The sequence below is a fragment of the Uloborus diversus genome, chromosome 7 (assembly GCF_026930045.1).
Source record: "Uloborus diversus isolate 005 chromosome 7, Udiv.v.3.1, whole genome shotgun sequence".
NCBI lineage: Eukaryota > Metazoa > Arthropoda > Arachnida > Araneae > Uloboridae > Uloborus > Uloborus diversus.
In genome coordinates, this window is record NC_072737.1 from 119152405 (window position 1) to 119163663 (window position 11259).

The following is an 11259-nucleotide window of genomic DNA, read 5'->3' on the forward strand; positions in this document are numbered from 1 at the left end:
ACTTGCATTTTTTTCTCGGTTTTATTTTTTTCTAATATCATCCTGCGAGAAGAACCAAAGCCTTATTTCTAAAATTTATGTTGGTAATAGTAAAAACATTTCGCCCTCTTCAGAAAAAAAAAGTTCTTAAAAATACGCAATAGTTTTTTTTTACAATTTTTTCAATGCTGAACACATCAAGTCTTTTCTAGCATCGGTCGAAAAAAGCGATCTTCAATCTTTTATGCCTGTGACGTCACTACTTGGATTTCGATTCGATATTTACGATGGAATCTTAATCGCAAGCAATGTTAATCTTTTTTTTTTAATTATTATTATTACTATATAGCTTACTTCTACATCTTATGACGTGATGACCACGTGTTTTTCCGGCAGCGCTTGCTTTTTTTCTTTCCTTTTTTGTTTTCTTTAGGGATTGCATTTATTTCTTTTTCCATTCCACCCCCCCCCCCCCCCCAAGCTGGACCTTTTGCTGTATCTATATATTACATTATATTTCATAGTTGTGCGAATTTAATTCAATAAAAATAGCGAGAGAGTTTTTTTATCTTTGTCAAACGCTACTTTTTGCTCACACATACGGGGAGTTTGAGCTTTTTTTTTTTTGCTCTACTTGTGTAAAAAGTGTTTTTTTTTTTTTTTTTTTTTTTTGAGTGATCTTTGTTTTTATTAGGAAATGGGCGGAGAGTTTAAAATAAATAGAGATGGATGAGAAAATTTAGAGCCGCCGAAGGCGGCAATCTTGACGTAAAATTGTGAGTGGCACAAAAAAAAAGATAGAGATGGATTGATTAATACTGCTGCCAAATTTATTTGAACAGCCGCCGAAGGCGGCAAACTTGAAGTAAAAAGGTAAATGACAAGTTAGCCAAACAGCCGCCGTAGGTGGCTGCTTGCACAGAAAGGCGAATGGCGTAAGAAGGCGAACCAGCTGGTCGCCGCAGGCGGCTAGTTTAAAATATTTAAGTTGTCAAACTAATAGTCAAAGATCTTACTGCAAATTTCTATCTCCATTTATTTTTTACACAGTTGCTTCTACCGAGTTACCAATCAAAACAGTGCAGAAAATAGGGGAAACTCGCGCCATCTTTTGGATTTAGGTGCATTTTTCCTGCTTCCGTCTCACATCTCACACACTGTTTACTTAAGGATTAAATCATAAACATAAAAATTAAATAACTTAAAATTACCTTTGAATTTTTTTTTTAATTGTAGCCTTAGGAAGTGCGGAGATATTTAAACTCAAAAGTCGTAAATTTTGAACCAGAGTCCTAGCTAAAAAGAAAAGTGATTTGTAGGAATTTCGCCCAAGGAGTCTCAGAAAAAGGAACTCCTTGGAGTAAAAATCATAGGAGTCCCAAAAATAAAACAAATAAAGGGGAAGGGTAGTCGAGTTTTTTAAAAGACAGTGGGGATTTGTGGCTCCCCGGAAGTTTTCTAAACGGTAGCTCTAAAAACTCTTTGGGGCTATGCCCAAAAATGTTTTGAGAAACGTTTTCTCGTTCTTTTTCACTTAAGTGCTAAAAACATAATTTAAGGCGACATGTTGAGACGCTAGAGAAAAATGTGGGATAAGGTAGAACGAAAGATGTCTTTTTTTTTTTCAGTTTCTTTCCCGTAAAAATAGAAGAAGGAAGATAAAAAGCATAAGAGGCTAAATCCATCTTTGAATATAATTTGAAAGCTGTCACCCCGTGCATTTTCGAAAGCGAAATTCTAAAAATGCAATTTCGAAAATCTTTGTTGACATTAGAAAGGAGTGTGGGGTTTAAGGGCTCTCACCCAAATATTTTTCAAAACTAAGAACCTAAAAACGCAAATTATAGGCCCTCTTCGGTATTTTCAAGAGGATTATGACCTTTTTTTAGTTCCGAATTAATGCACCATGGTGAACTTGGTGCCCTCAGAAGTTGCTGTCCGTGGCGCAACGCTTGGATTTGCTCCGTCTAAATGTGGCTCAAAACAGGATGTTAGTGTGATATTAATTTCCAACGATAGTTGTAGGTGCTATGTACGGACCAGGAATTAGCGTTTAGAAAGCATTTCTAACTAATAAAGAAGTATTGAAAAATTATTTTTCAGCAAGTTACTCGATCAAAAATTCTTTTTACAAATACATTTCTTGATAATATCTTTTAGAAATTAGATAAGAAATAGCGTTCATAGTATTAAGGTTAGAAGCGTCTTCAAAGATGCAGTAAATATATATATATATTAGGGTGGGCCGAAAAAATCGAATTTTTTATGAGCACTTAGCCTTAGTCGGAAAATTGGAGATTTCCTAACTAATTACTGTGCAAAATTTCATGACTCTGAGTTAATGTCTTCAACTCTGGCAAGAGACTTGAATTTTTGAGATTTTTAGAAAAACGTCAAATAAAGAGATATTTTACAAAATATTTTAAATTCCGTTGAACTTTAAGCCTGAGTGTGGTAATTTTTTAACTTTGTAACACAAACTACTGCGTAAAATTTCAAGTCTGTGAGTTAATGTTTTATGTTCTGGCAAAAGGCCTGAACTTTGAGAATTTTACATAAAATTCCTTAAATACGAGTGACGCATTACAAAGTAGCAACATACCTAATACACTGCAATACTTCGAATTTTTAATCCCATCGGCAACATCAGTCCACCCTTGAACCAGGTAGGTCATTTAAAATTTCAGGGGGGGGGGGGTCAATGCCCCTCCTACTTTAGAAAACTAATGTTTTTACACATAAAGTGGGCATCGTTTTGTGGTTTTCCGACAAAATTGCATTGAGTTCATACCCTTTATGCAAACTCCCCCTGGAAAATTTCTAAATAACGGACCTGTCTTTAATTTTGTAAACTCTTGACACAAAATTAAAATGCAAATCTCTGGGCTAATATCTCTGGGCTAATACCCTCTTCTTTAGCAAGAGGTCTAAATTTCAAGAGAAAAAAAATTTAATCGTGTGGCTGATGAAGTGGGTAGAGCTTCAAAATCTACAAGGTCTTGAATTATAATCTATTTGCATGCAAAACCAAGTTCGATTAAAAACCAATGTTTTTATAAGGTTACAAAAACTCTTTGGTAAATATACAAAAAAGAATGCATTTAGGGTATTGATTTCTATTTATCGAGGAAAAATTATAAAATGACCTATAAAGTGCTTGTTTAATATGAGTCATTAAGACTACAAAATATACCTTTTGGAGCAATTGACGGAATCAATGACATTGCTACCTTTTTGCAAGTATCTTGATGCATGAAGGAATTCCCACGCATGCTTAGCTCCGTCTCTACTAGAATGGTTGGTTTTAATTCTAAACCATGATGGAATATATACATTAGTAAACTTGACCAAAATTTAAAACTCAGTTGGTAGTTTTATGGTTGAATTGTTCGATCTCGATATTCCATTAGCTGTTTTCAGACAGCGAGACATATTTAGCGCACCCAGGCGATTAGTAAGAGAGAAGAGCATACGCCTTATTTTACGGCTTGTTGTTGCTGTCGTGTGCCGGCAAGGCTGGCAGTTTGGGGTGCGCTGATTTACTTTTCCAACTGTACCGTAATTTGGTGTGAAGTCCGACTTCTACAGTACACACATGCCATAAGTACCCGTTCATAGGGTAGTCAACCATTAAGATCACAAAAACACATTCACACAAAGAAAGGACAAGGACAGGAGAGAAAAGGTACGTTCATGCCCGAGCCTGGATTCAAACCCCGACCTTCCTGTAGTAGTCAGACTTCTCTGACCACTAGACAAGGCAGGCGGAATTTTACGGCATGTGATATTAGTAATAAATATTGTTGGTTTTTGCGCAATATCGTCCGGTCAACTTGCAAACTAATGGCTTAAAACCAACTATGGGACGCTTTTCAGAATCGCAAAGCCTTTTTCTAATTTTATTGGAGTCGGATTTAGGGCCCCCTGACGTTAAACCATCAACAAACTGGAAGAAATGCCGCAATGGGAGTTCGTTAAGATGTGAAAGGAAAATAGCGCACTGGAGGGGTCTGCAAAGTTGTTCTTCCAATTGGCGAACGATTACAGCTTTTAATCTAGTGAATTGAAAGTATTTTGAAATATGCATCAGATACAACAAATAACTTATAACAAATATTTAAAATACGTGACTTCTTTATCAAATTCCCCGTATAAATAACGAAATGGAGCCTATTTCAGTTCAAGGCAGGGCCGCTATTTTGATTGTTTCCAGGAGGATTGGGGTAAAGGGCGTGAACTCAATGCAATTTTATAGGAAAATCACAAAACCACGCCCACTTTATATATAAAAACGTTAGTTTTTAAACTAGGAGGGGGCATTCACCCTTTTCCCTCTGAAATTTTTAATGACGGACCTGGTTCAAGAGGTGGACTGATTTCGTCGATGCGATTAAAAACTCAAAGTATTGCAGTGTATTTAGGTACGCTGCTACTTTGTAATGTGTCACTCGTTTTTTCGTAATTTAATATAAAACAAGCTGCGGTCCCCTGCTTTGCCCGGTCCACCTTGAAAATAAAAATTGTGTCAAGTAACGTATATTCAACAATCTGGCTTAAATAAATAAATAATAAAAAAAAAAAAAACATCATGCAAAATTTCCCTTCCAAACAATGACGACAGATATTAAAATACTTTTAAGAAATTAAATCCAGAAAGATGGATTTAAAAAGCGTAACCATGGAAACACAAAATAAAGTAAGTTTAAGGAATTAAAATGCGAAAGAAAATGGTTAACAATTTAAATGGACATGAGATTTTTTGAACTTGATTTAAAAAGGCTTGTAACTTTTTGTCCTTTCGAGATAGAAGTTTATTTTTTCGACCTTAGGTCGAGATACATCTGGAGCCAAAAATGTCCCTTTTTCCAATGGTGTCAAAAAGAAAACTGTGGGAAAATTGAGCCTAAATTGGAATAAAAAAAGAAGTATTCATCGAATGTTTTTCGAACTGGTCTGCAAACCTTTTAAGGACTTAAAGGAACAAACTGTGAAAATTTCAGCGAAATCGGCCGGGTAGTTCTCGATTTTTGCGAGTTCAAACACACAGACGCTTTTTGGAGACTTCATTTTATACTATGTAGAGATTTTCAAAGTTTAGGCCTGTTGCCAGAGCAGAAAAAATTAACTCGAAGACGTGAAAATTTACGCAGTAATTTGTGTTACAAAGTTTAAGAAGTACCGCACTAAGGCTTAAAGTTCAACGGAATCCTTACTAGTGAAAGTGACTGTTTGATTGTTTGTTACCTTTTCACGCCGTAACTACCCAACCGGTCAACATGAAATTTTGTATACACTTTGTCATGGGTGCCGGGGTGAACATAGGGTACCTTTTATTTTCAAAAAAAGTATTCAATGAACTGTATTCCAATTTTAAAGAAAATCAAAAATTTGCGATTATGTCATCGTAAAAAAATCATATTTGTCCGATTTTTGCAGCATGCTAAAGCCCTAAAAAAACTGCACGAGGTGATCTTTACCCGACGTTCGAGAGATAATTGGAACACCCCCTAGTTCGTCATTTAAAGTTGATTCATAATCCAAAACGAGGCTAATCTTGATTTTTGGACTTATATTGTGAAGTGTTTTCGCCAGGACAGGGAGAAGTATTTTCATATTACAAGTGTATAAAACGAGGCTTACGTTGAGTTTTTTGTACTGCAAGGTGTTTTCGCTAAGACAGGTAGTCATTTTGACGCCAACATGAAATGTTTTACTTAAAATAAATGCTTGAATATTTTCTTTTAGAATTAAATTCGAGTCTGGTACAAACTATTTTTGACTCTAATTCGTTACCCTGTGTGCATGAGATGTAATATAATTTGGTATTGAATCGCTACCACTTTGAAAACTATAAATCGCCAAAAAAAAAAAAAAAAAAAAACAAATTGCATAGGTTTGTCTTGCTCCAGATTAATAATTACTGATTGGAATTTCCTTAATTGACCAGAACAGGCCTGCCTTTTCAACGTTCTAAGGAAGGGAAGGTTTTCACTTTATATTAAACTTTTAAAAAAAAGTATGGTATAACAACACCTTTTGCTTCTTGGTCCTTACGTATTACTCGGCTAACCCTGAACGTGGAACTCCGGAAAGATTTCAAAAACAAATTTTCTGGGCAAATTTTCCAACTGTCGCCAGAGAATACTAATATTTCACGGCTTTGTTGATGTATGAAAAAATTATCATTTCCGAAATTTGCCAACTAAAGTCTCAATCAACCGAAGTACATTCCCAGACTTGCAAAAAAAAAAAACTTTGGAAAATGGCTTTTTCAAAACTTTTAATGTGACAAAACACAAGCTTAACATTTTGGATATAATTTAAAGTAATCCAGTTACTAAATAAAGCAAGTCATTAAATACCCCCCCCCCCCCGCTCCCCGCTACCGTCAAAAAAAAAAAAAAAAAAGATTTATTTTACACCAAGAACACAAATAAGAGCAGAACATCTCCCTTTTTTTAAAAAAAAATATACCCGAACTTGCAAATATTTTACGCAGTATCATAAATTTAGCAAGTTTCCTGTTAATGTGTGCTAATGTAGTCTTTTAGCAAATAACAGTAGATTTGGAGGACTATGTTGCTTTTTAACGGGGCTTTAAATGATATTTAATCACAAAAATGGAAAATGGACCTAAAATGGCATTTTTTATTTATTTAGTGGGCAGAGTTAGAATAACGAGGTCGTGAAGAAAAATTCGAAAATCTTGGCGCCCCAGCCTTTTCAAATGTTGCATTAAAATAATAAAACCCCCACCAAATTAATTAAAGTAAAAATATTATTAAATTCTATATTAAAATTTAATATATTCTGCCAAATAAATAAAACAAAACGTTTAAATAACCTAAAAAAAGTTTATTAAAATATACATTACTTGGTGGATGCCAAATCCATTTCTTATCTCTAGTCTCGCCAAGCGACCACTTTAACGCATTGATGAATTATTTCTATTTTTTATGAAAATTTTAATGGTGATTTGTGATTTTAAGGATTAATGACGCGAATTGGAATTTTGTGAGACTAATGTCCTTATTCCAATGGTGAAAATGGGGAACATTGTGCTTATTTTAAAGGATATTTTTTTATCCTATTAGAACTTTTCTCGTGAAGATTTTCGAAACTTTTCCTGTAGAACATTTTCGAGAGAGATCATTGTTATTCGAAATGGTTGATGTCATTATTCTAATAGGGATTTTAGGGAATCTCTTTCTTTCCTCATGTAAAATTTTATGTACTATTGTCCTCATTTAAATGGGAATTTTCAAAAACTGCTGAGCTTATTTTGATTTTAACGGGATTTTCACTCCGATCGTCTAGATGTTTTGAACGGGACCATTAACGTTATTTATTAGAAACTGTTGACATCCTATCGATGGTTATTTTAAAGACTTGATGTTCTCACTCTAAAAAGACACTTTAGGATTTATATTCAAATTAGGATTTGTAGTGACTGCTGACTCTATTTCGGAAATGTTGCCTTTGCAATTTTAGGCGTTTTCTCCTTATTTATTCAGGAAGGACATGATTCGCGTGATCTAAGTTCCTTTCTTTGGCAAAAAGTTCTGCAACAATTTACATAGCCGGCGTAGTACTGGGCACTATCTCACGGAGATCTGGATTTAAGAGAAATGTTGACTTCATTTAAGAACTGTTAACCTTATTTGAATGGGAGTTTTTAAGAATTGCCCATGATAACCTCTTTTTTACCCTTATAAATTTTCCTGATTTATATAATGTTTTTTTTTTTTTTTTTTTGTAACTATTTGACCTCTGCCAATGTTGCTTTTTAACCTAAACCGATTGACAAAATCTACATCAACGTGAGCGAAGTCACGGGTAAAAAGCTAGTGTAAAATATTTTGTAAAATTTCTCTTTATTTGATGTTTTTCTAAAAATCTCAAAAATTCAAGTCTCTTGCCAGAGCAGAAGACATTAAGTCATAGTCATGAAATTTTGCACAATAGGTAGTGCTAAAGAGTCTCAAATTTTCCGCACTAAGGCTAGGGTCTGGTGGGGGAAAATGGTCAATGGGGTAAAGTGGTCATTCGACAAATAAATGGCTATAGCGTGGAAATAAATGTTTGAATGAATGTGAAAATTTTATTATAAAGTAGGGCAGTTAGAAACACCATTTTGAGTGCAAAATTTAACGACTGACAAAATTTTATTTGGTAAAAAAAAATATTTTGTGTGAATATGAAAAGTTTTTAAATCTAAACACCTCTTTTAACTTCCTTGGGACATTTTGTTTGTTAGAATTACGAAAAAATTGACTGCATAGGAAGCTTCCTACCTGTCTCAAGAACTCTTACTCATTAGCAGTTAGCTGAATCTTTTTCAGATAGTTTTTTAGAACAATTTAAGTAAAATGGGGTAAAGTGGTCATAGTATTAGGCTTAACAGGTATTGTTCTTCAAATGTCACTCAATCGTTAAGTATAAGGCAGATATAAATTAAATATTGATTTCACTTAATATATATTGTTTTTACAGTAAATGAGGTTAAATATACGAGTATGTGCGTATGCATACGCACATACTCGTGTAGGTACGTATATAGACGTATTCACATAAATGCACCAGTAAATACGTATATGGGTACCTGAAAGTATTTTTAATCTATACAGATATACATTCGACTATACACGTATGTACTCGCTTATACTCGTATGTACATATATTCAGGTAGACACGTATATACGCGTACGTACTCGAGTAGACACTTACATACAAGCATATGGTATGCAATTATACAGGGTGAGTTTAAACTTTTGAGAAAATTATTAAAAGGTGTTAGAGGGGAGGATAAGAAGGAAGAATCATAAGGATCATATGGTCACAAACACAATACTGACGCGCTACATGCACGCAAAGCCAGAATCTGATGGATGCAAAACAGGTCAAAAATTTATTATACAAAAACAATTTTACACAACATTTTAGGTCTCAAGAAAATTTTAAAGCGATTGATGAAATTTGCGGCCTGCAGCTGTAACACACGCATTGCAATCACAAATCACTCTCTGTTGCAATAACAATACTTTTACAAAACTTTCATCAGGCACTGCGCCTTTGTTGCGATGCGTGTATTGAGCTACCGCAGGCCGTAACTTTTAACAACTGCTCTAAACACTTCTTAAAAATTAAAATGTTGGGTAAAATCATCTTTGTGTAACAAGTTTGTGATTTGCTTTGCATCCATCAGTCTCTGGCTTTGTGTGCATGTAGCGTGTCAGCGAACGAAAGTTCCTTATAATTCTTTCCTTCTTATCCTCCCCTCACACACCCTTTAGATTTTTTCCCAAGTGCTTGGATTCACTCTGTAGGCACACATGTATATAAGCCTATATACTTGTCTATCCATACATGTACTGGTGTATACACGTAAATGTACGTATATATGTCCATACAGGTATATAATCGTGTGTGCATGTATGCATGCGTATACTCGTGCTTCACAATGTGAGTAGACACGTACAAACACGCACTGGATGTATCCACGAGTTAACTCGTGTATACCCATATATGTGTGTATGTACACATATATATATATATGCGTGAATACTTCTAATGTACAAGTATATACTCATGTATGCACGTATGTACTCGTGATACAAGTGCATACACTTATATGATGTTCGTTTACACGCGTATATACCCGTACATACACGTGACACGTATATATTCGTGTAGACACGTATACACTCTTGTAGGTAATCACGTATACATGCTTTTATACTCGTGTATACACGTATATACTTAGGGTATTACATGTATATACGAGTAGGCACGTGCATGCATGTATCTGATGCATACATGTATCTTCTCTTATATGAACGTGTTTACTAATGTTTACACGATACGTATATACTCGTGTATACACACATATATGCTTGTGGATATACTTCTAACTATAAAAATATCCGAAATATACAAATATTAGGGTTGTTTATAATGGTTTTGCATCAATTTTAACTATGACCACTTTACCCCATGCTATGACCACTTTCCCCCACCCCATGGGGTAAAGTGGTCATAAATACAAAGAAAAAAAAAGTGTTATAACAGTACTTAAATCAAAATTTATTTTCCTAAAACTCAATGTACCGTGTTCTTTAATAATGCAATGTAAAATAAAATCAAAAAAAGTTTAAATGTTTAAAGAATTTATTGTGTTTATTATTCACATAAGTTGAAAACCTCCGATTTTATGACCACTTTACCCCACCAGACCCTAACTGCTCTGAAAAAATTTCAATTTTTTGGCCCACCCTAATATATATGTATATTATTGACTGTTCAAGAACATTGCTCTTGTCCGCTGATTCTCTCTATATATCCTCATTAGACAGCTCAAATTCAGCGAATTATATCTCAACTCATTAAAAAAACGCTATGTAAAAATATTTATATGTATGAAACCATTGTTTCGTATTTCTTTTGAATAATTTTCTTGAAACTGGTTCCAAAGTAACTTTCTGAAAAGAACTTACAAATGGTACACTATATATTTTTTCTTTCCCTGAGAGCGCCATGGAAGAGCGGTGGGTGCTTGGCCACCTCTTGTCTTGTTGTTTTATTACTATTTTAAAATTTACATTCATGATTTTAGCAACAAAATGACGTATTTTATCAAACTATTTATTGAAAATTTCACTTTGAATTTTTTGTCACGATATACCTGAAATTAGTGAAGAAAAAGTTTAATTTGACTCACCTGTAACAAAGGATTTCCGAAAGCACCTTTCAACCAATTGCATCCCGTTACCGCCAAAATGATGAAAAAGACGATCATTTCAAATTTTCTCTAGTTTGCGAACTTTGTGCAGATTTTTTTTTTATTTTTTTCTTCTTTTCTACCCGCTCTATGGAAAAGCGGGGGTCTTGATGGAGCGAGCGCACTTGTTACCGGAGCCGAGGGAGAATCGTTTCTGCGGAGTGGAAAGGGGCAGCTATCGAAATGGTCTTCGGATGCGCGGATACAGTTTTTATAGGTGACGCCTTACCCCCTTGGCCACCTGTCGGAGTGGGCGAAGAAGTGTTCCCACGCCTTACTCAACCTTAGGGCTATTAGAATAAACCGGACTTTTTTATTGCTCTTATATCAAGCACATGAAAATTTTAGATTGGAGCATTAATATTTTTTCCCCTTCTTGGTATTCCAAAAACGGTTTATTCCAGTTTATTTTTATCACATGTTGCTGCGAGCAGGGCTGCGGACTCGGAGAAGAAATTTCCGACTCTGACTCTGGGAATTTTAGATCCTTCGACTCCGACTCA

At 34.7% G+C, this 11259-nt stretch overlaps 1 protein-coding gene across 1 annotated transcript in view; it reads right to left on the minus strand.

The window, feature by feature from the left end:
- LOC129226015 (corticotropin-releasing factor-binding protein-like) overlaps positions 1 to 10928 on the minus strand; it is a 93551-nt gene extending 82623 nt beyond the window's left edge. Inside the window, exon 1 of the mRNA XM_054860590.1 lies at positions 10697 to 10928. Coding sequence (XP_054716565.1) covers positions 10697 to 10774 — 78 coding nt within the window. The 5' untranslated portion in view covers positions 10775 to 10928. The remainder of the gene's footprint in view (positions 1 to 10696) is intronic.
- Between the last annotated feature and the right edge of the window lie 331 nt (positions 10929 to 11259).